Source organism: Spermophilus citellus (genome assembly GCF_964194105.1).
Source record: "Spermophilus citellus genome assembly, chromosome: 5".
Lineage (NCBI taxonomy): Eukaryota > Metazoa > Chordata > Mammalia > Rodentia > Sciuridae > Spermophilus > Spermophilus citellus.
In genome coordinates, this window is record NC_138186.1 from 107,850,637 (window position 1) to 107,876,888 (window position 26,252).

The 26,252-nt window shown below is 33.2% G+C and overlaps 1 protein-coding gene across 4 annotated transcripts in view; it reads right to left on the reverse strand.

Annotated features, from left to right (window-relative positions):
• The window catches only part of CCNC (cyclin C), a 39,903-nt gene that overhangs the window by 9,922 nt on the left and 3,729 nt on the right, over nt 1-26,252 (reverse strand). For 2 of the 4 annotated variants that reach the window (XM_081294256.1, XM_081294253.1), the window contains exons 2-11: nt 25,754-25,860; nt 24,881-24,965; nt 24,636-24,705; nt 21,425-21,476; nt 13,905-13,960; nt 13,037-13,072; nt 12,275-12,366; nt 11,631-11,698; nt 8,706-8,785; nt 7,702-7,820 (exon numbers count right to left, since the gene is read on the reverse strand). In XM_081294256.1, coding sequence (XP_081150382.1) covers nt 7,702-7,820; nt 8,706-8,785; nt 11,631-11,698; nt 12,275-12,366; nt 13,037-13,072; nt 13,905-13,960; nt 21,425-21,476; nt 24,636-24,705; nt 24,881-24,965; nt 25,754-25,860 — 765 coding nt within the window. Of the gene's footprint in view, nt 1-5,425; nt 6,289-6,381; nt 6,901-7,701; nt 7,821-8,705; nt 8,786-11,630; nt 11,699-12,274; nt 12,367-13,036; nt 13,073-13,904; nt 13,961-21,424; nt 21,477-24,635; nt 24,706-24,880; nt 24,966-25,753; nt 25,861-26,252 lie in introns of those variants that run through there. The other 2 variants (XM_081294254.1, XM_081294255.1) reach the window with 2 other exon arrangements.

Sequence of the window (26,252 nt, forward strand, 5' to 3'; positions counted from 1 at the left end):
AGACAGAAAGATTTCACAATCTGGAGATGTGATATCTTGAACTTTGACAATGTCAGCCTAGTTTCTTACAGACTAAACTCCCTACAAGAATCAGGAAAGTTGGAAAAGGCACATATGCATGTGCACGTGCGAGCGCGCGCACACACACACACACACACACACACACAAATATATATGGTCAGTTTAAAAGCGTTAATTTTGGAGGCAACAAGGATTTGAAGTTATGATCTCAGGTAGAAGGAAAGTTATTGAGAATGAACCAACACTGAAGTACTGGACCCAACAAGGAACAGGAACCTGAGTAAATACACCATGCTTTTAGTTAGAACTATCAACTATAGGTGAGCCAGAAATTGACCAGCCGTCACAAAAGCTTAAGATAAACTTTGAATCCATTAAATCCTGAATGAATTAAGGTGATCTTCCTGATACCCTAAGGAAGTAGAACTTGTCTGGAGAGAAATATTTTCTAGTGAGAGCAGGGGTTGGCAATAGTTTAGAATATTGTAGGCTCATGGTCATTAGGTTTGTACAGCAACTACTCAACTCTGCTATTGTATCACAACAAAAGCAGCCACAGATAACACATGAATATTTTAAGTGTAATTATATTCTATTAAAAACTTCGTATGGGCCCTTAGGTTTGAATTTTATGTTAAGTTTCATGTGTTGCTAATTATTACTATTCTTTAGATAATTTTTCAAACATTTAAAAATAACACATTTTTAGCTCAAGGCCAGACAAAAACTGGTGCCTACAATTAAGTAGGAGCTCATGATTGAAGGAAAAAAAATATAAAGATAATACTTTCCACAGAAGATCTATCATATATTAGAATTTTCAGACAGACTTTAAAATACGATTAACATATTTAATAGCTTAGATAAAAGGAAAAATTTATCAGAGAATGGAGACAAGAAAGTATCCAATAAAATTCTAGAACTTAAAAATACAATAACTGAAATTAAACACCTAACAGATGGTAAATGGATTTAGCAGATCAGACACAGCTTATGACAAGATTAGTGAAAATGAAAAAAAAAATAGAGGTATAGGTATTAATATGGATGACTCTCACAATGTTGAGAAAAAAACATTAAACACCGTGCAACATAATTTTAAAACATACAAAATAATATTACTTAGGTATATGGGCATATATAATATGAGTAAATTATGAAAATACCAAATTTAGGATATTTTCATTGAAGGCAGAGGAAGGGGCACATAAGCACTAACAATATTGTTAACACTTTAATCCCAGCTACTCTGGAGGTGAGGCAGGAGGATCTCAAGTTCAAGGCCAACTTACCAAGACCCTGCCTTAAAATACAATTTTTTAAAAGTGCTGAAGATGTAGCTCAGTGATAAAGCATTTGCTATCATGCACGAGGTCCTGGAATTCAACCCAAAATACCACAAGAAAAATAGATAAATGAGTAAAACCATTATTGAGGTCTGTGGTATCAAAGGCCTCAAATGTAAAAATATAACATGATTTAATATATCACTCAACAAGTAACTGTTTTATTTCAACCATGGGAGTATATCACTCTTACTTTGATAATACAAGGATAGATTGAAAGTTTTAGAGAAAAGCTAGATTACATATTTAAGTACCATTATGTACCCTACAGCACTCTTAGAATGGAAGAGAAGGGAGAAATCCTAGAAAAAGTGGCAATAATTGACAGAATTCTGAGTCAGTGATTCAGGTTTCTTTTATTCACACTGCCTTTCTTACCTGTTTATGATCTCAGCAGGGTCTCTTAGAGTCTGTGGTAATGTATCTTTTTGCTATTTAGAATGTATATGACATGAGAATACTGCATGGAGGTATGATCAGCAGCTACTTTGTGAGGAATTTTACATTATCAAAGACAAATGAAAAACTTAAATGTTATTCTCACCATTTGGTAAAAAATACTGTTCAATATCTATAAGGACTGCAAAAATAGTGTCATCACCACTTTTCAGTGCTATGGGTTTCTCCAGGATCAACATAAGGAAGGAAAAAGGAGGAATGTTTAAAGGCATTATAATAGTAGAGTCTGATTCAAGTGTATCAGATAATAGGTGCTGAATATTTAAAACTCTTTTTATAATCATCATTATTATTTCTGTGAGAATCTGTACCATATGGTATCTGGTTATAGGTAGCTGATATTTTGGGTTGCTGTTGGCGTTCACTTAGCGTTTATGGGTAGAGAACATAGGTGAAACGTTCAGCTAAATATTCTCTAAGGGGTTTCACTGAATGGCAGTGTAACCCCTTAGAGAAAACAGGAAAGTAAACTAAAATTCTGAATATTGAACAATGAGATAACTAGCTCCTTGCTAGTTATCTTGTCTCCAAGATCTCAGACAATTCAGCTTCCTCCACCTGAGATAGAAATCTAGAAGATTCCTACCTGGAAAAACTGATCCGTCCCAAAGGAAAACCAGAAAATGATGGTGGAGTGAGAGGATGGCCCATGAAAATGTTTTGTTGATCCTTTACATTACAATGAAGCACACCACTGAAAAGTCCTACCTGTGTACAGAGACCTTCCAATCATCTTCCTTTGTTCCCCTCTAATATAAAGGATCCTCAGACAAATAAGGCATTCTAACATGAAAGATTATGAACAAATCATATAGAAAAAAGGAACTTCAGGGAAATGGTGTTAATACAGGGATCAAAGAAAATTTCAAAAGAACCAAAAACCCTAAATATCCTTATAACAAAAACACATTGAACTCTCAAACAAGAACAAGGTGCTACATAAAAGACTTAGATATCTAACCATACGAGAGAAAAAAAAAGGGAAGTCCCAATAAATCAGTTCTATGATTATAATGGTGCTACTTTCGCCTACAATGTAATCAGTCCAGACTGGAGAATGAGGGCTCAGGAAAAATATTTCCACATGAGTGATTTTGGGGAATAAAAGAATAGTAACAAATGGTTCTGGGATAAATTAACAGATAAAGTAAAGCAAACATATTATAACCGAGTTAATTAGTCACTAGTTCTAGAAAGACAAAATATTTTAAAAGAAATTTAATCAAAGTAATATAAATGACATTATCTAAGTATGCCTAATATATATTAAATATGAATTTACCAAAAATTGTATAATTACATGACAGAAGAAGTCCCAGTACAGGAACAGGTTGGAAAAGGGGAAGAACAAAGGGAGATGGATGAGAAAGCAAAATCTTCATCTTCTGTAGCAGGAAGTTAGTAGATAATATTTACAATTGAAAAAAAAAATTGAATTAAAAAAAAAAAGAAAAGGCAGAGGAGGCCATAAAGTATCTGGAGCTCAGATACCCAGGTTTTAAAAACAAGAACCTAAGCTCCAGCATTTACATCTTTAACCCTCCTGTTTCTGAATCTCCTCATTTCTAAAGTAAAACTGCCCTGAGAATTGACTTAATAAACAGAGAGAATACAATATACTTGGCTCACAGTAACTACAATAATGCAATATCAAATGCCTGTCACTTAGAAATATCAAAATAAATAGCAGGGAAGTTAAAGTGTGGAGAGTAGGAATGAAATGTGGGTGAAATGGGACAGGAAATTAACATTTTCCTTATACGGTAAAGAAACTGTCCAATGCAACTGTCCAAATCATTATATGTGATTTTATGAATATGTAATTTAAAATTTTTTATATTAAAAAATTAAAGAAACATTGAAATTAATTTTTAAAATGTTTTATTTAATCCTATGTATCCAAAATATTATCATTTAAAACGTAATCTTTATAAAACAAATTACTGAAATTTTACATTCTTCTGTTTTGTACTAAGTACTTGAAATATAACATGTATTTTTACATTTACAGCACATCTTGATTCAGATTAGCCACATTTCAAATGTTCAATAGCCATAGGCACTAGTGGCTATCATACTGGACAGTGTATCCTATTTAATAACTGATTTTTTTTAAACCATACATATCTTCAGTGGTTGGTAAATTACAGGAAGAAACAGCCATTACATGCCTCCTGATGGAAGACTACCATCTTATACAGTAGTCTATACCCCAAAAAAGAACCTGAATGTAATCAAGTCTTTAGATTCAATTACCAATTTATATAAAATACATAGGAGAAAACATGTTAAATGGCATGTAAAGGATTTAATCAACAAAATTCATGTCATGAGAAACTTTTAGTAGACAATTAAAACAAAAAAGGGGAATTTTTAAAGTGAGATGAAGAACCCATAAATTTAAAACAACTTAAAGAATTTGTCAATGAATTGCAATGTGCAGTCCTTATTTAAATCCTGACTATAATCAATTAATATTTTTGTGATATTTATGAGATAACTGAAAAATTGAACTGAGTATTTGATAACCATTTTTAATAATTCTATACAGCATGATACTGTACAGTTTTTTAAAAGAACCATTATCTCTTAGGAGTAGGTCCTAAAATATTTATAGATGAAATGATATGATACAATATCTGGGATTTGCTTCAAAATAATATGCAAACTGAAGACAGCTTGAAGTTTAGATAAAATGAAATTGGCTATGAATTAATAATTGCTGAAGCTGTGTGATAGGTACATGGACATTCACTATACTGCTCTATCTGTTCTTGTATATAGTTTTAAGTTTTCCACAATAAGAGGCTGCAAACAAAACTGAGGCATATGTATTAATTTTAAAAGTAAACTTTTTAAGATAGGTAAGTTTAAAGGAAAACTTTACAATTAATTATTGTGATAAATAATCACTCTGCCCAGCCATCCCAAACCCAACATTAATTCCTTCAGACCTGAGGAGAGTTTATTTTCTTATTTTTTACCCTACCATAAGCTTAGGAGATCCATACTGATCATTGGTACTGATTTTATACACTGTCTCCCTTTCTGGCTCATCTAATACTCTCCCTAAGAAAACAGGACTTAAAGTCTGTTTATAAACCATTTGAAATCACCCCCTTGATAAAATATAGAAGACTTTAATACTTATCAAAGAAGGATTTTCAGAAAACAAAAGGCAAATTCAAAAAGATGAATTCAAGACACTGGTCAATATAGCTGAAGAATTTACTTTTATTCTTGCAGTCTTATACTAGGAAGGAAGTCAACATTTAATAATCCATTGTTCACAAATTATTTATAGAAAATTTTTTAATCCTTAAATTGTACATTAATATCCTATGACTCCAAGTTTTATCACTCTCCTTCAGGTCTGAAGAAAATGATTAATTTATTAAGTTCCACAGACAGCACAGTCCACTGACATAACATTTAATCTGATGGTCCTACACTCATGAAAATTAAGAATAGCCAGTTTCAAACTGGCCTGAAACCTGATTGTATTCCTGGCTCAGGATACCTGCAGTAAATCTGTAAACCCACATGAAGATACAAAATTAAACTAGGGCACGTATCTTATAAAAAAATTTTCTTCACAGCAGATTAAAAATCAACATTAAAAATTCATCAAAATTTCAACCTCATTATGGTATTTTATCCAATTAAACTTTCAAAATGTCTCATTAATTGAATTAATTGCAAATAACTTCATGTATGATTCACTTTTTAAAAAAAGTTTGCCCAGCATTTCAAAATGGTTATGGAATTAATATAGCTTTTAAAATGTCAAAGTATCCTATACATATTGCACTTTTCTGCTAGGCCGGGCTATTATCTTCCATGGCAAGACACCCAAACTACTGAATAAAATACATTTTAAAATCAATAGGTACTTGATTAATTTCCCTGAAATTATCAACATCATTATCAAAATCTTCCAGGATTTTGTAAGATTTTATTCCTTAAATACAGTTTTAAAGTTTAACTTGGGGGGGGGGGGGAGACCCTCATATACTGACTTTATGTCCTTTTTTTGTCCCTCAATGACCACAGAATTTTAAACAAATTATGTTTCATGTTTTCTGGCTTAATAAAAAAGCTACAATGTCTTTCATCCAAATTAAGAAATATACTAATCAAAAGCTATTAATCATAAAATGTCTATGTATGTCTGTCTGTAGGTCCCCATAGAACCTTTCCAAACTTTATAATTAAGAGATTTTTATCAATTATGTACTAGAATCAAATTAGGTAAAGAAAAACTTATTTTGCAAAAATAAAATCAATTCCCAATATGCTTGACAGAAACAAGCTATTCATTTTCATTTGTATTCCACTGAAGACATTACTGAAATCTGTCCAATGGTTTATTTCCAAGTGGTCCACTACGGAATTCTTCGGAATGTTTTAAGATTGACTGTAGCTAGAGTTCTGACTTCCATTTGGACCCTGCTCTCCTTCACTGTTCAAATGGGGAAGAAAGAGATTTTATACTAATTAAAAGATTGATTTTCAACACCCTGATAAGCCTATTAATTTCTGAATCTGCAGCATGACTCTACAAAGACATTTCTGATTAAGACACAGATGTGGAAAAATTAAAATCCAGAAGACTAACATTTGGTTTTATGTTTTTATTCTTATGCACTTTGTACTCTCACACATTACAAGCAGTATGGAAGTTAGTGTTCATATACACTCAAAAAATTTAAATTAGGGTAATGGATATCATTGTTATTACAGGTATCACTCAACATAGAGATCACAACTTCTAAACAAAAGTCCTACAAAATTAAATCTTACATATAAAATCCTATTTCTACTATTTAGGAAAATAAAATTGTTCTTTTTCTAAAAGTCTGCTGTTCAATGGCATAATAAAATCAGATGTAATTACAACAAACCTTGTAAGTCAGGAAAAAATTAAGTAATTTCCTGGAAAATGCTACATATTTAAAAAGAACTAAAGCTGAAAATACCAGTAACTGTGGCAACAGGATTATTGCCTTATCTTGTCCACCATCATCTTGCAGCTTCAGGCCCTGCCACTAGTGGAGAATCACTCAGGGAATTTCTGCAAAAAATGCATCCAAAGGTAGCTGTTTGAATGACTGCCTTGAACAGCTCCTTGTTATAAGTACTATTTTTTTTTCCAGACTGTAACATTTCATCAGTAGCAATCTATAAATCTATCTTACTGTTATACAAATTATCTTTCTAAATAAATTATTAAGATGGGTAGCATTTCTTCCTACCTCAAATAATCTGGCCTGATATATTGTGAGGGCTGAACCAAAGAACTAAACAAACAGATCCTACTAAAAAAAAAAAAAAGAAAAGAAAAACTCTTTAGCACAGGTGATTAATATTTATAAAAGGTATGTTGTGTGCTGTGGTTCATAGGATCACTCAAAAACCAAAATTCTTATCTTTATCATATCAGATCATTTATCAAAATTTTAAAAAACTGCTACTGAAATTCATAAAATAGAATAATAGCCAGTAAGTGGAGAAGAGGAATGTTACTTAGTCAAACTGACTGCAGAATTCCTTATCACTGAATTTCAGATGACTTTGTCTAATACTGTTCTGTTTAAATTTATGTACAGTATGTGGCTATATGTTGAGGGATACCTGTAACAGACCTCCACTGCATCTGGAAAAGTTATTAAATAGATCAGATTAATGTATTTTTTAAAATGAGAGTCTCAAATTACAAATTAAAAAAATAGGATGAATCAAGAAATTTTGATAGAAGTTTTAAGAAAAAGATACAAAACAAAAATCTAAGAAAGAAAAAGATAAATGAGTACTATATATATATATATATATATATATATATAATTAAGTCAATAATTAAAAGTTTACAAAGTACCTGTTTGGAGGTGGTTTTGGTTTCGGCATCTTACTAAGAATAGTTGCCATCTCTTTTCTCTCATCAAAATTCTTCCACTGTTCATATAGTTTTAAAATAACCCTGATTATTTCCAAAATCTACAAGAAAATATTTGAAAAGTTCTCAGTGGCAAGAAAAAAAAAAAAAAAAGCAATATTTAGTACCTATAAAGAACAGACATCATATATGAGGCACCCTTCAAAAATGGTAAAAAGATGAGTCTGTGTCCTTGAGAATTCAGGATAGATAATCCTAACAAATTTGAGAACAGTATTTTTCACCACACTGTTATTTAGGCTTTATAGCCACTTACCTTTCAACATGTATGCCCTATCCATCCTTATCTCATATCTAGTTGATTTCTGTCCTCTTAAGCCAAAACAAACTAGCAAGGTACAAACAGTAAAGGTTGAAATCATGAAGGAATATACCACTATTGAGTATTCCTTTAATATCAATTTTCTCAAACAATTTAAGGGGAGGTATTACACATAAGACATTGTTTTGGTTGTTAACTACTCTACATATCAGTTAAGATGACCTAAAACTGCAACTGTATTATGTCATATCTATTGCCAAGTTTAGCTCTTTTTTCTCTACCCACACAGAGTTAAAGTTGGATTAATTGTAATGCTTTCAACACTTGAGCAGAAAAGGTAGAAAATAGGGCTTTGCCACCAATGTGCTGTTTTACAGAAGTTCATGGTAGTGTTTAGTGATCACTAGGTAGCTTTTTAGATAATCCTGGAAGTTAGAGGCTACTCTGCAACAAATCGAGCCAAAAGTTTACCATTCTATTTAACCTAAAGCCAGAAAGATAAATATAACTTAAAAAAACTAATATCAACCTTTCATCAAGCATGTATTTCTTAATATTTAATCAACAATCTTCTTAGCCTGGTGAGCATCATAAGGTTTTAAGCTGAAGGTAAGTAAATAAGACATGAATTTTAAAATGTTGAAATTCAAAAAATTTTAAATACCTTTTCCATATCCACAGAAAGCTCAGCAAACCACTGTCTGGCATCTTTTTGCTGCACAACACAGGCAACATGTAGGCAAGCTGAAATGAAAAGACAATTGCACATGCTTAACTACAAACATGGTCACATAACTAAAGATTTTCACAACTTTCACATACATATATTTTCTAAAACTGTTTTTAAACCTTACAAAGCTATATTTAATAGTACTAACTATCTCATCAATTTAATTTGATATAGACAGAAAAATTTACTAAACTACACTAAGGTTCTTGACATCTGCTCCTTTCGGTTTACTACTTGGTACAGATACTCTGAAAGGGCACGTTAGAGAGGAAAAATCATCTAATGAGATTAAAACAGGAATCTGAACAGCAGTACAATATAGTCACAAAGGTCAATTTGACAAAAATAATCAATATACTGATGTTTCAACAATATTGATTATATTTAAATTAAAAGCAACATTGCCTCTACTATTTTTTTTATTTTGGCTTTTTAAAGTCTGATCACAAGATAGATATTATTTAACAACTGAGCACACTGGTGCAGAATTCACTGTTGTAATCAAATAGGGATTAGAAAAAAATGTGACACATCATATACAATTATATACATTACATAAAATTAAAACTAACAAAGATAGTAAAAGAGCTCAAAGACAATGACCTATGTCACAGTTTTGACTGAAACAATTTCTACTGCACAGATTATCTATCCTGATCCCACCCCAGCTTGTTAAAAGTTATATTCCCTGTTCAGGTTACCGTTTGACTTTGCTAAGAATGACATTCTGGGTAAACAGCCACTCAAGCAGATGGTCAAGTAGCTCAGTGGTAAGAGTGCATATAGACCATTTGTGAGCCTTGGATTCCATACCCAATACCACAAAAAGAACAAAAAAACAGCCACTCAAATGTGAACTGATATATTAGTTGTTCCAAGTCAAATGATGCTAGAGTAGGGCTTAGGTCCAAAAGGAATTGAGAAATCAAAGGACTAAAATAATAATAAAAACAGTTACTTAAAAGAGTGGGAAATGCCATGAGAGGGGAGCATGTAAATTAGAGATAGAGAAGGCACCATACACCCAGACTGAGGCAATATTGAGAGAGTGGGGAGGTACGGTGTCACTACAAAGGTGATATCTGAGCCAATCTCAGAGTAAAGGGAGATAATGGCTTATCCATAAGTGATAGAGATGCCACAGATTTTATTCAGCGACTGGGAGAGATTCTACATTTTAAAAAGCTTATTCTAGCTCAGGGTTTCTCAACCTTGGAACTACTGTCGTTTGGGTTGGATTATTCTTTGAAACTGTCTTGTGCACTCTAGGACGCTAAGCACCACCTCTGGCTTCTACTCACTAGATGACAGTAGTATCCCACCTTGGTATGACAATAAAACCATCTCCAGACATTGATGAATCCCATGGGAGGCAAAATTATTCCCTATTGAGAACCATCAGTGTAGTTCAACAGAATGGAGAATAGATTGGCTCTCTGATCTCTGAGCACAAGAATGCTGGAGACCAATCAGTTAGGAAACTGCTGTGGTAAACTAGTTGAAAATGAGAAAATGGTTATAATATTACATAAGGGACAGATAATTGAAAGGAAGGCATGAAAGGTACTGATAACCTGCTGGATGTAGCTACTGAGGGAAATGAAAGAACCTAACTGCTGGGTTTCCAACAAAGGCAAATACCTATTGCTATTTACCAAGCTAGCAAAAACATTAAATGGAAGAGGATATCTGAGAACAAAGCAATGAGCTCCTGATCAAGAGTCTGAAGTGCCAGTTAGATGTCAAGTGGAGTTATGTATATGGTTGATGGATATAAAGAACTGCTCAGGAGCAAGATCTCAAATAAAGAAATTGAAATGTTTCAGCATATAAAAGACTACAGAAGCCCTGGGCCTCAGTCAGCAAGTACAAAGATCACAGGTTTGGCAAAGACATGGTATGTGTCCTGTTATCCCTTCCTTCCTAATCTATATATCCCAGCACTTCTTCCCACTGACTGGATACAACTTCAGAATCCTGCCTCCCCAGTTCAGTACTGTATAAGAGCCATCAGTGATACAGAAGAATAAATATAACCTGTCATCCCTGATAAAAGGTGACTTTTAACATCAATATTTAAGGAATACGTGAAAAAAAGAGAAAACAGTAAAAATAATTCCAGAATGATAAAAGAATGGTGTGTGAGAGGGGGGAGGGGTTAAGAGATAGAGTCATAGAAATCAATAGAAGGACAAAAAGGAACAAGTACCTGGATATAGCAGGCATTATTTGGTGCTCTATAAGCTATCAGATTTAACTCTTAAATGACTCTGAAGTTTTTAGCACTCTGAAGTTTTTACCTTTTTATAATTAAGGAAATAAACTCAGAAAGTTAAACAATTTCCCCTCAATTATAAAGGAAGCAAAGTTTAAACCTAGGACTACCTAACTCAAAAGACTGTGTTCTAATCCACTACTGCACTCTCTTCCATGGATAATGGAATGGTAGCTAACTTCTCCATCTACCAAGACAGCTAGATGCTCCTTTGTTTAACTCTGAGTACTTAACTGGGCTCAGGAAATGAAAATCTGGTATAGTTATTTTATAAGACTTACAACTAATATTAGCAGGCTTAATTCTGAACTTTTCCCACCAAACAAAAGTATTCATAGACACTGATTAAAATTGTTTTAAATGATTTGTTAAAAACTCACCAAAAAAGGGGGTGAGGGTGGGAGGACTATAACCCTGATTTGTGACAGTTACAGTTCATATTATTGAAAGTTCACATGCAAAGATTAGTCTATTACTTCATGGAAACTTAAAAACCTAAAGTACAATAGGGTGAAATTTATTTTAGGATGACCTAAATAGATTTATAACAATTTAATTAATAAGGGCACACCATGCTTACATACCTAAAGCTATCATGAAAGGAGGATACAGTAGGCAAAGATCCGTTCTGTAGGTATCATTCACAATCCTCCTATAGAAATGTAAATCATATTATTACTGAAAGTAGAATTATTTCATCTGATTGTACATTTCCACCCAGAGAGGGACAGATTTCCCATCTTTGTACACACATATTTCCCTTTTCTATTACTGAACACAGCTAGTAAGATAAAACATTTAAGCAAAAAGATTGACTCAAGAGTGTGACAATTAAGTATGTATTAGCACATTTAATAGGTGAATAAAACACATTTTGAACTTTGAGCCCTCCAATAAATTATAAACATGTTCTTCTAATTTTTAAAAAATCAGAAATAAAATGAACACTACCAAAAAGTATACTGATTATTTTAAAGATAAATTCACTCTTAAATTTTATGTTAAAAACATAAAATCAAATTTTAACTAGTTAATAAACAGTTAATTTAAGATGCTTATCATTTTAGCACATCATAATTATTAAAGTTCAACAAGCAGATATTTTGCTTAACATAAAATACCTTGGGGCACTAGTTTAATGTCTTCAAAAATATCAAATTTCATATTTAGTTGGCAATCTTCCTATCTAATAACATGTTACACTATTAATAACTTCTGTTCTAATTACCATGCAAGGGGAAGCAACATGTCTTCTTGGCCCATGTCCTGCACATACTGGAGCAAAGGTCTATAAGGATGATACACTATCAAGCAACAATCCTAGAAACAGTTTAAAAAATGTGTATGTATAAAAACAGATTTATTACAACACAAAAACTTTATCATTACCCAACTAATTTTTAATAGTGTATTTCAAAGTGAATTTCTGTAACTCATGCTTGCTTCTCTTTTGTTCTCTTAGCAAGCAGTATAGCAGCCCTAAACTCTACTACAATATGAAGGCAGTGCTCTCTCTGGAATATACCTTGGTATATCGGTTGGCAGTCAGTCAGCATCCATTCATTCCCTTAGAGACTCAAAGTGTCACATCTGCAACACACTGAAACCTCTTATTAGCCTATAAATCCATGATTCCCAATTGGAGGAGAATTCTGCCAAAGACATAATCTATCTTTTAAATTATACCACACACATACACAAGTTGTGCACATAATTTACAGTGGTTTAATGTCCTGACTTGTTTGCTTATAATCCTTTTGTTATAGTTACTATAGAATAACTTTTCCATCCAGACTAGGATATACAAATTATATTACAGGCTTCAGAGAGAAAATAGGTAATGTTACTAGGTTACTATGATTTCAAAATCACAAATCACTTAGATGACTTTAAAATGTACCTGCCTATAAATAATTTCTGTAAGTAATTTGACTTCATTAAGCTTGAAAATAACTGTTCCTCTATTAAACACAGGAAAAAACATACTTACCATTAGTTCTAAAAGATAGAATTCACATTCTAATATCTGTTTTAAAAAAAGTCAACAAGAAACCTAATTACACAAGTCTGCTTAGTTTATAGTAATTTGTCACACATTTTTACAAAACAGAAAATAAACACAGCTTATATTAGAATATATATAATTAAATTACTTTTTACTATTGCATAATTCATGCAACTATAATTACAAAGCAGTTAAATCCTTATAAGGAAAAGCCAGGCTCTTGTAAGCATTTTGTTTGTTTGTTTTTGGTGCTATAGATTGAACCCAGGGTCTCACATACACTAATAAGCAAACATTCTATCATTGAGCTGTATCCCTAGCTCACTTCTATTAAAATATCCTTTCTACTCAATAAATGCAAAATGAAATTATCTCTATTTAATTAAAAAAAATACCAAGTAGAATGAACAATTCCCTTGCAAGGTGGAAAATGGCAGACATGCTTATTAAAATGGCAAATATTAATCTTTTAAAAATATAACTTATCAAATATAATTTAATACTGATCCATTATAGTAGTTATCAACCCCAGATGCACATTAGTATCACTCACCTGGAAGTTTTTAAAAAATACTAATACCAGGAACTCTAAGCCTGAAAATTCTGATTTAGTCAGTCTGGAGAGGACCCAACATTGGTATTAAAAGGTTCCCAAGGTAATCCAATGGGCAGAGATGGTTGATAACCACTTCTATGAAATGTTTTTAAAAAGATCAACTATTGATCTTTAATTTAAAATAATGTCTATATTCTTGTGGAATATTATATTTGAAACTGATATTTCTAAAAGGCTAGTAAGTTCAGCTTGTTTATATACAGTTTAACAAGTGATTACTTTGTATAATATACTTACATGGTTCATCCTATAAGGAAATTCCTTTGGAAAGGCATATGAAAATCTAGTTTTTACTGCAAAATACAAACAAAGAGAAAAACAGTTTAAATGGAGCAAATGTCAAAGTTAATTAAACGAACATTGTTTTAATTGTGTTAAAAGAATACAGAATTTTAGAGAGTACGGCTAAATCATTATCAATAAGCACTCCAGGCAATACTTAAGGACCTAGATTTTTGTTATCAAAGGAGGGGAAAGACTGAGTATCTTTGGGAAGCCCTAAGCCCTCATTTATACTTCTATTACTACAATCAGAGAGCTTTGATTTTATATTAACATACCAAGAAATGGTTCTGATGTTTAAAAAAATAAAAGACTGAGAAAAACAATCACTGGCTTTTGTCATTTCTAAAGTCTTGCTAGTTCTAGAATGGTACTGTTGTGTTCTCCAGTGATTTGGCTTAGAGGGAACATACGGGTTACATATATGAAGAAAGGGAGAGAAAGAGAAAAGGAAGGAAGGAAGGGAGGGAGGGAAGAGAAAAAGAAAAGGAAAAAGGAAGGGAAAGGGGATAGAAAGTTGTAAATATATTTCACCAAAAACCTATCAGCAATGTTCATCTCTGAGACTTAAGGATTTTTCTTTTTACTCATCTGTACCTTCTGAACTTTTCAAAATAACTAAGGATTTATCAACTAAAAATTGTTACTAAAAAGTCACTAAAAATGCACATGAAAAAACATTGTTAACCACTGATCCCCTATCTCCTCAAAATGGTGTGAGCTGTACACATTTATGTACTATTTGTGAAAAATTGTATTCAAGTCATTATAATGCAACATATTATTCCATCAAGAATCTATTGATAGGGCTGGGGTTGGGGCTCAGCAGTAAAACGCTTGCCTAGCATGCGTGAGGCCCTGGATTTTACCATTAGCACCAAACACATACAAATAAAATAAGAGTACTGTGTCCACCTACAATGAAAAAAATATATATATATTAAAAAAAGAATCTATTGATAGGTTCCAGAATGTTTTGTACAAGTGACCTCACTGAGATTAAAAGGAAATCTACTTATTTTACGTACAATATTTCAAAAAAGATGGCCTCATTGAAATTAAAAGGAAATACTTATTTTATGTACTATATTTGTAGAAAGATTTGTTTTGTAAATTAAGTATCCTACAGTTAATTTAGATAGGTAATATCTACCAAAGCATAAAACCTAGAACCATTTAAAATTGACATTAGGAAAATTATATCTTCCCCTTTCCTTTAATTAATTCTAAAAATGAATAATGTTTCTGAGTTTTATAACACCTTCCCTCTACCCCTTTTTGCAAGTACTAGGAATTGAACCCAAGGACAGTCTACCACTGAGCATCCCCAGTCCTTTTCCCAGGACTGGGGATTTTTTATTTTGAGACAGGATTTCACTATATTGCTGAGGCAGGCCTCAAATCGTGATCCTCCTGCCTCAGCCTCTCAAGTTGCTGGGATTATAGGTAGGCACCACTCTGCCTGGCCTGATTTTCTAGCTTCTAATCCTATTCTTCCAATGAATAGAAAAATGAATCCTTCCTCTATTTTATTATCCCTATCATTTGTACATGTTTTATTCATTGATTTGTTCATTGTTCATTCAATTGATCATTCCTACTATTTTACTCCCATCTTTAACCTTTCCTATTTCAGTAAATCTGTCTCATCACTTGATAATATGCTCAAGTTTCCCTAAAAAGAAAACCAACTCTATCTAATTAAATTCCTCTACCTTTTTTTTTTTTTAAAGAAAGGTTTTACGTATACAGAAAAAGAAACAGTGATTACATGGTACAGAGTTCCTTGTTATGGACTGAATGTCTGTGACCCCTACCCCTGCAAATTCGTATGTTGAAGCCTTAATTCCCAGTGTGATGATATTTCAAAGTAAGGCCTTTGGGAAGTAATCAAGTTTATATGTAGGCAGCATAATAGGATTGGTGTTCTTATTAAAAAAAAAAAAAAAGGTATCTATAACATGGAATCATGACCATTCAAAGAATTGATCAAGGTTAGCACTATGATCTTGAACTACTAAGACTTGAGAATTTTGAGAAATGTGTTATTAAAGCCATGTAGTCTATGGAATTTTCTTATAACAGCTAAGCAGACTATGATGCCCTGTGGACCAGTTGACCCTAATATTAACACCTTACATCAGTATAGTTCACTTATTTTATAATTAATGACTCAACAACAACACATTAGTATTAATTAAATTCCATAGCTTATTCAGATCTTAGTTTTCACTTAATGCCTTTTTCTGTTCCAGGAACTCATCGAAGATATGTCCATTAATTTTAGTCATCATGTCTCGTTAGACTAAGTTTAATTACAAGACTTTTCCAAACTTTCCTTGTTTTGATGACTTTGATGGTTTTTAGGAGTTCTAGTGAAATATTTAGAAGATTGCCCTCTATTTGAATGTGTCTAATGTTTTCCTTATGATGAGGTTACAGATTTCTTTTGAAAAAAAAATTATTTTTTTAGTTGTAGTTGGACATAATACCTTTATTTATTTATTTTTATGCGGTGCTGAGGATCGAACCCAGGGCCTCGCACATGCTAGGCGAGCGCTCTACCACTGAGCCGCAACCCCAGCACAGGTTATGGATTTCTGAAAGTAGACCACAGAAGAACTATTTTCATTGCAACACATCAATGGTCCATACCATTAGTGTACTTTATTACTATTGTTACCATCTTGAGCATGTGGTTGGTATTCTGTCAGATTTCTGCACTATAAAGTTACTTCTTTTCTCAATTTCCATAATACATTATGTTTCCCTTACTTGAGAAAGAAGTGGCTACATAAATTATTTTAATTTTTCTGAAGGGAATATTTGTCTCTTCCCTCTATTTGATTTATTCAGACTTCTATTTATATCAGTATAAACTCATTTTATAGAGTTATAATCCATTACTTCTGTTGTTGCTCAAAATATTCTAGCTTTGGCTCCTGGGAATTTCTTCAGTTGGGTTCCTTTATCCTTTTGACAAAGTCCCACCAATGCAGGTTTTTGGTTTTGAATACTTCCTTACTTCCTGACACTTGAGACATTTCAGGTCCATCTTGTACATTTCTGCTGCAATCCTAGAACCAGCCATTTCTCCTACAGCCCTGGTCCCTTTTACTGGAAAATGGTTATTAGAAATCAAGATGTGGGTATTAACTGAGCTTACTGCTACTGGGATTTCATTGCATGTAGACCATCTCAACTGACAGAGCCAAGAAATACACCTATTAATCCGTGTATATACATTTATCTATAAATATTTATACATGTAACTATTTGTGTCTATATCAAGGTAAACATTATTTCATACTCATGTTTCCATTTCTGATCTTTACCACATGGACCATTCTGGTCTTCTCTCATGTATCTGCAAATTCTCACTCGGATAGTGAGAAATCTGGCTCTCAACATGTCATACATTTTCAATTCTAGTATGTGTTGAGAGCCACAGCCAAAGGGGCCCCAGCAAACTTCCAGCTGCCAGCTGATGATTGGCTCACAGCGGCCCCAGCAACATCTAGTTGATTGGCTCCTCTGCGGTGATGTTCATTGGGCTGTTTCCCTGCCCTTCAGACTGCCAGCTGATGATTGGCTCACAGCGGCCCCAGCAACATCTAGCTGATTGGCTCCTCCACGGAGCTGCTCATTGGGGGACTTCTTTGGCTCCGCCCACGCAACCCAGCCAATTGGCCTCAAGAACAGGAGGATTGTGGGAGGTGGTGAGGTTTGTGTGGGGGTGAGAGGCTTGTGGGAAGCTGGTGGTGGCAGTTGGGCTCTGAGGGGTTTTTCCTGAGGGGCGGTTTTGTTTGGCGTTTGTAGTTCTAAAAATAAAGTTAGTTTCTTTTGACAAGTGGCTCCTGAATTGTGCCCAGCCAGACTGCGGCAGTATGCATGCATAACACTATCAGAATAGGTAACTTCTATGTCTGAGTTACAATTTTATCAGCTAAAATACAATGTGTATGTGCAGATCCTACTACATTCAGTCTTATAGAATTCTATTCATTTCCACAGTAATTTAGATAAGCATCCACTCTTCACTAAGGTTATTTTGTTTCATATACAATACAGTAAGATTTTCCTTCTCAGAACCTACAAAATTCTTAATTCCTTGCAATTACCTCCATCTCTAGTGTCTGATAACACTCCCAAAGATATGACTTTCTTTGATTCACAGCTTTCTCTGTACAGCACAAGCCACTATACAAGTCTTTTTCTTAAAATGTGTCAAGTTCTAAATTTCTTCCACTGTTCTTACATTTTAAGAGGATGTTTTACTAATACATTTACATTTAGAATATCCAATGTCAATTTAATTCTTTTCAGAAGTATCTATTTCAGTGGCATTAAATATATTCATATTGTTATATAACCATACCACCATACATCTCCAGAATTCTTCATTTTGTAAAACTGAAACACTGTGCCCATTAAACAATAATTCCTTATTCTCCACTCTCTCTGGACAGTAGAAACTACCATTCTACTTTTAATCTTTATTATATTATTTTTAATATTCCAAGAGCCTAATAGAAGTGGGATCAGAGTATTCGTCTTTTTGTGATTGATATTTGTCACTTATCATATCTTCAAGGTTCATTCATGTTATAATGCAAACAACTTTAAATTTTGTCTGTCTCATTCTACCCACCTCCTCCTCCAATTCATCTTAACTAATTCTGTACGATTTTCCCAATGCACAATTCTGGCATCACATTTAAGTTTAAAAATAAATAAAGCTTTTAAAGATCAAACAAATGTCAGGTGTGATGCCATTGGGATTACACACACCTGTAATCTGAGGCAGAAGGCTGAGGCAGGAGGATTGCAAGTTCAAAGCCAACCTCAGGGGACTGGGGTTGTGCCTCAGTGGTAGAGTGCTCACCTAGTATGCACGAGGCACTGGGTTCAATCCTCAGCGCCACATAAATATAAAGATACTGTGTCCACATAAAATTTAAGAATAAATATTTTTTTAAAAAGCCAACCTCAGCAATTTAATGAGCCCTAAGCACCTTGGCAAGATCATATTTCAAAATAAAAAATAAAGGGGATGGGTATGTTGCTCAGTGGTTAAGCTTCCCTGGGTTTAATCCCTGATACGGAAGAAAAACAACAACTATCATCAAAACAAAGTGTAGATCCCTTCCTCTAGCACTGAAGGTCCTCTATTAACTGATACTAGCCAGGTAAGGATTTCCCTCCACTATTTCCTTACTCACCATTTACTGAATGTAACTTGCTAGCAATTTCTATTTTTGAGGAAACTATGCACTGTTCCTAGACTGCTTTTCTCCTACATTTCTGCAGGTTCAAATTCTTTCTTTCTTCTTTAAATTATATTATTTAGATTCATTCCTCTAACACTCAAAACACAGTATTCTCTGTTAACTCCCCTATAACTCCCTTATTTATACCACTTGTATTCTTCTGTATTAATACTTTTACATGCACGCCTTATTATATTGTCCTTAAATTCCTTGTATTTATTTTGATACCCACCATTGCACCTGGAAATGTTTCCAGAGATAATGATGCTGTTATTGATGATGACAACTGCTAGTAAAGTTTACTAAGTGTTATAAACTCTGTCCCTCCAAAATTTTTATGTTGAAGCCTAACCCCCAGTACTCAGAATGGGATTACATTTGGAAAAAAGATCTTTTAAAGAGGTGATTAAGGTTAAATGAGGTCATAAGAGTGGGGCTTGTCCCTATATGATGAGGAAGTCACAACTGGGGTGTTTGTGCCCAGAGAAAGGGCCATGTAAGAATAGCCAGAAGGTGACTATCTGTAAATCAAGCCAAGTGATTTCAGGAGAAACCAAACCTGTTGGCACCTTAATTTTGGAATTCCAGCCTCTGGAACCATGAAAAAATTAATTTTCGCTGTTTGAGCCACTGAGTGTGGTATTTTGTTAGGGTAACCCCAGCAAAATAATACAATTAAGGCATTGTTCCAAGTTTTATAGATATTAATTCATTTGAGACTCACAACAACCTATAACAAAGATAATATCTTCACATTGCAGATGAAGAAAAAGACTTTGGAGGATTTATCACAGACCAGAGGTAAAAATCTGAAACCCGAGTGGTCTGGGCTTGTGTAATAATACACTATAAAACTTGTGAAATAGTCTACTATAGGATTTACCTATTCATTGATAACCAAACTTTTTATGAATATATTTGCAAGCCTTTCTATGAAAAACAAGTTTCCAAAAAAGCAATATGTACCATATATGTCATTCATCAATGACATATATGGTATATTAAACTTTTTTGCAAAACTAATTACTAATCTTTTACCCTTAAGAATAAAGATATCTCTTCCCTTTTGCAGCCATCGCTTAAGTGGCAGCCGCCAAAATGAAGTTCAATCCTATTGTGACTTCTGACAGAACCAAGAACCATAAAAGGCATTTCAATGCACCTTCCCACATTCACAGGAAGATTACGTCCTCCCCTCTTTCCAAAGACCTGAGACAAAAGTACAATGTTTGATCTAAGTCCATCTGAAAGGAGACGAAGTTCAGGTTGTGCAGGGATGCTATAAAAGTTAGCAGATTAGCAAAGTAGTCCAAGTTTACAGGAAGAAATATGTGATAAATACTGAATGGGTGCAGTGGGAAAAGGCTAATGGCAAAACTTCCCATATGGACATTCATCCTAGGGTCTCACTGAATTGCTTAGGGCCTCATTAAATTGCTGAGGCTGGCTTTGAACTTGTGATCTTCCTGCATCAGCCTTCCAAGCCACTGGGATTATATGTGTGTGCCACATCACCTGGCCTTGTACCATGTTTTGTGATTTGGAGGCCTGAAAAGATGTAATTCCCAGCAAACATACACATTACAGTTGTTAAAGGAATAGTTTATTCTATCCACAAGAATGAAATAATGGCTAATCCTTAGGAAACCCTAAAATACAATAAATTAGGAAATAATTTTTTTCTTTAATCTTTTTATAAAAGAGCCATTGAGTTGATATTTATGGATTAATAATTACTATTCTTTTTCTTTTTTCTTTTTTTTTTTTGTACCAGGGATTGAATCCAGGGGCACTTAACCACTGAGCCATATCCCAGTCCTTTTTATGTATTTTATTTAGAGACAGGGTCTCACTGAGTTGCTTAGGGCCTTGCTAAGTAGCTGAGGCTGGCTTTGAATTTGCAATCCTCCTCCTGACTCAGCCTCCCAAGCGGCTGGGATTATAGGTGTGCGCCACTGTGCCCAGTTTACTATTCATTTTTAACATTAAAGAAATGTCCTAGAAATAATAATGTAAGCAAAAACATCTTTTTAAATTTTAATTTTTGACAAATATGTGAGTCATAAAGGCATACTCAGGAGATGTTAATAAACCCAACTCATCTTTCATATATTTTATAAACTAAAAATCTATATACTATGGAGAGTTTTTTTTTTTTTTTTTTTAGAATTACATCCTTAAAGCAGATTATACTTTTGCACTTACATACAGAAGTAGCAGCAGCAATCAATCTTGTATTTGAGACTACTCCAAATTCCTAGGGAAAGAAAAGTAGATGAGATCAGGTACATATTAACCCAGTAGACCTAAGCAAACCTGAGGTCTATTTAAAACAGTATTTCTAAGCTGTCCCCATGTTATAGTCTGTCCATCTTATACCTACTTGAGGCACAAAGTATTTTAAATTTCTAAATATATTAACTTTCCTTGAGATCATCACAATTCAAGACAAAATTTTAAATAATTTTATAATTTAATCTCAGTAAACATACCAAATAAGAAACCAAGCCCCAAAGTGACAATGCCACTTTTTTTTGCACTTAGGTTTGTTTCCAGGACAACTTTTAGATTCTATACTTAACTGCAAGAATAAATATTAAGTATGCTTTCTATTCAATTGTACCTGCTAACATACAGAAAGGTCATGCCATTTAGTAATAAATGTCAATTCTCTTAGGCTGGGGTTGTGGCTCAGTGGTAGAGCACTTGCTTGCCTAGCATGTGTGAGGCACTGGGTTAGCTTCTCAGCACCACATAATTAACTAACTAACTAATTAATTAATTATCTTAAAAAAAAATCAAATTTCTTAAGTAAGATAAACTTGAATATCACTGCCCCCCCCGAAAAAAAAAAAACCCAAAATACCAAACAAGCACCTATCATCCTTTTTGGAATAGAAAAACAAGAATGATATAGTATAAGACTTCCAAGATTAGTTCCCATTTCCTCTTTCAACCTAACATACCACCACCATAAAAACAACTAAAATTTATCAGATGATCTATTTTACATCCATTCTCCCATTTAATTTCAAATAAAACTTACAAGATTCTAAAGCCTTCACTTCATCTTTTTTTTTAAAAAACAGCAATTTCTTTTCTTTTTTTTTTTTTTAAAGAGTGAGAGAGAGGGAGAGAGAGAATTTTAATATTTATTTTTTTAAGTATTTGGCGGACACAACATCTTCATTTGTATGTGGTGCTGAGGATCGAACCCGGGCCGCACACATGCCAGGCGAGCGCGCGCTACCGCTTGAGCCACATCCCCAGCCCCTTCACTTCATCTTAACACCAAAAAAGTCAAGAACTGGCTTCATATCCAACAAAAGAAACTAAAAACTGTTCAAATTATCTTCAACTCGCATCCTTAGCGTGTATAGGGGGAAATATATGTGTGTCTATTTTTGTATTTATATTTAAACTTCAATCCTGGTAAGTGAAAATAAAAAAATTAAGAGTCTAAAACATCCTCTTAAACACCACTTGTATACAACTGCCATACAACTGGGCAAAATACATAAAGATTTAATCGTAGTAAAGAGTGAAAAAATGCTGCAACCATATTTGAAAAGATACATTTCCCCCTGTACCACCTCCAGGAATAACTAATTTTCCAAAATTCTTAAAGCACAAACTTTTACTCAGTAAGTCATATAACAGACTTCTGCTCAGTAAATCAAATAACAAAAATTGTTGTTTTTATTTTTGTTTTGTGGTACGGGGGGGATTGAACCCAGGGCCTTCCACATGCTACAAATAGGTGCTCTACCACTGAGCTACCCCCATAACCAAGTAACAAAAAAGATGTTTAACAAATTAAAACCCCAAAATTAATCTACAAGAGTGGAAGTTTATACAGATTTTTATCTTAGCACCCCAGAATGGTTGTGTTTAAGATATATAAAATTAAATATTAGATGGTCATTTCTAAACAAAGTCAAATATTACATAATAATATTTGGGAAAACTACCCAATAATAAAAGGCTTTTTATAAACTTTCTTTTCCATTAAACAACTCAAAAACAAAGTTGATTCTGACACTTGAAAATATCTTTCACAATCAAAAAACCTTATACCTTAAAATGCTTTTCTTAATATTATTTCTAATACCGTTAAGCCTCCACATCCCCAGCCCTTTTTATTTTGAGATAGGCTCCCACTAAGTTGCCAAGGCTGCCTCAAACTTGTGATCCTCCTGGCTCAGCCTTGCGAATTGCTGGGATTACAGGCGTGCACCACCTCACCCATCCAATGAGAATTTAGGTAATAGTTGAGAAAGAGAGCATGGATAATCTTAAATAATGTCTAAAACAAAACTCAATCAAAATGGGTACAAAAGGAATGCAAACTTACTAGGTTAAAATCACAGTTCTCAAGAACATAATTCCTATTCTAAAAAGCCAGTCAAAAATAGAAATATAATACAAAAGTTTTGTAATACTAAAGATTACACGGCTAGCCGGCTAGGGTTGTGGCTCAGTGGTAGAGCACTCGCCTGGTATATATGAGACACTCAGCACCATATAAAAAGGTTCGATCCTCAGCACCATATAAAAATGAAATAAAGATATTATATTCACCTACAACTAAAAAATAAATATTTAAAAAAAAGGATTATTACATGGATTAGTTATGAAAAACAAGCAGTTTTTGTAAAACCTGCTGCAATTGCCTGAACTATAGCTTGAAAGCTGAGCTCAAAAATACCTAAAAGTGGGACTGGGGCTACTTTTTAATTCTTGTCTAGCATGTGGAAGCCCTGGATTCAATCCCCAGCCACTATCATGCCCTCACCTAAAAAAAAAAAAAAAAAAAAAAAGAAAACTATATAAATTGGGCAGAAATTCAATCTCACCTACAAGTTCCTATCTTTCTTCTCTCACCTAATTTTTCTACCCTCATTATTCAAACTTTTACTTGTTAGAATCTATACAGCTGTAACATCTCCTAATTCTCGATTTCCCTTTTGCTTTCTCTATGGCTTGACAGGAAGCCAAACATCAGAAGGCAGAGAAGGAAGATAGTAAGAAGCATATGGGTAAGGAGAAGAGACATTCTCAGGTTATAGTAGACAAGCTATGGCACTTGTCTCTATGACTCAGTCCCCTCTTTGATAAAATGCAGACACTATTACTATATATTCTACAGTTTGTTATGAAGATTAAGTCAGAATTTGTAAAAAAAAAAAAAAAAAAAAAAAAAACTTACAAAGCCCTTAAAATATAAGAAGTGCTATATAAGAGTTAAGTAAATACATAAAATAAAGATAAGATTTGCATACATTTTGATTTTGTACAAAATATTTTGCATAAATTACCATCTATTATCATCCTTACATAGGCAATGTAAAAACTGGGGAAGATTAACCAATATACTTGAATAATACTTTGACAGAGAACAGAAATTGTTTTATACCTCTACTTTGGATGCCAAAAAGACACATGTTGGAGCCATCAACACAGGATCTATACTTTTCAGAGAATACCTAAAATATGATAAAAAAAAAAAGTTAAGTATTACCCACTTAGAAAACACAGGGGGTGGGGGGAATCACAATTTAACTCTATTGCAAACAACTGATTCATTTATACTGAAGCTCCTCAACATTAGACAGGAGTTACAAATAGATATAACATATTCTTAAAATAAAACAGTCTTACCTGGCATAGAATCTCTTGAAATAGACTGTAGCAGTGGCAATAACTTGCTGTCTTAATTTAAGATGTTCACCTAATGCCTGAATAACTAAAAATAATAAAAGAGTTTTAAATGTACCATCTGCCCTTAATTGTAATAATATTAACCTTAAACAGTAACTTCCACATGTTTAAATCACAACTACACTCACTTTTAACAAAAGAAAAATTTATACACGTTAATTTGTTTAAAAAAATAGAGCATTATGCATAAACTAAAAAGAGAAATTGTCCCATTGCAAAAGTTGGTCTTGCAGTAAAGAAGCCAAATGGTTGACAATCTTCCTCTTAATTCTAAATATTTTTGATGCTTTTCACATTCACATTGATAAATATGAAAAAATAAGCTACCTATCAAACTCATTATTACTACCATTTTATATACTTTACCAAAAAAAAAAAAATCCATAATGAATCCTCAAAACAACGGAGGATTAGAAAGAATATGTGATAAAAATATACCAAGACATACTACAGGTCTTCTGAGTAAATCCTCTTTCCTTCAAAGCAAAGTTCTAAGGTAAAAATGACAAATACAGGATGCCAATTCCAAGAATCATTTATCTTCAAAGTACTTTGCTTTAGCCAACCTTAAAGTGGGTTGCTTTATAAAAGCTTAGGGAGATTACTAACACTTTCAAATTGTCCAGTGTCTCTGACGTATAGTTCACAAAAACTTTATTCAGATCAATAAAAAGATAAATGAGTAAGTTGTAAGAATACATATATAAATAAAAATGTTTAAGTACAGATTATGACAGTTCATCATAAATTATCATACAAAAACATTCTTATTCAAAGGTAACTAATATTTCAACCAATTTAAAAAATTTTTACCATTTGTAAAAAAAATCTGTAGTTTCCAATATTCTTCTTCTGAGAGAAATTTTAAGTCCTTTTGGCGCTCCTTCAACAGATCTTGTTTATCCAAAATCCATTGCAAACTAGAAGGAATAAAGATATTAAAACATGCTTTAGAAAATAAACAAAGTCACAGAAAATCATAGTCATTTTAAGACTAAAGAGGCTACTCATATTCTGAGAAGTACAAAGTGCAAGAAGTAATCCTAAAAGACAATTTCCTGAAATGCAAACTAGTAAAAATTATCTCAAAAACATAAATATGCCCTGAAAAATATTCTGCTCTCATCTTTTCCCTCATCCTCCTCAATCTTTCTATCACTAGTTTATATTCTATTTCATTGGTTCTAAAATTGATATCAAGATGAATCTTAGAATCAGTGATGTCCTTTAATTGGTAGCATGTATACTCACTCTTTCTTGGTAAAACATAAAATAATGGTGCAACTATTTTGCACCAACTGATGGTGCCTTA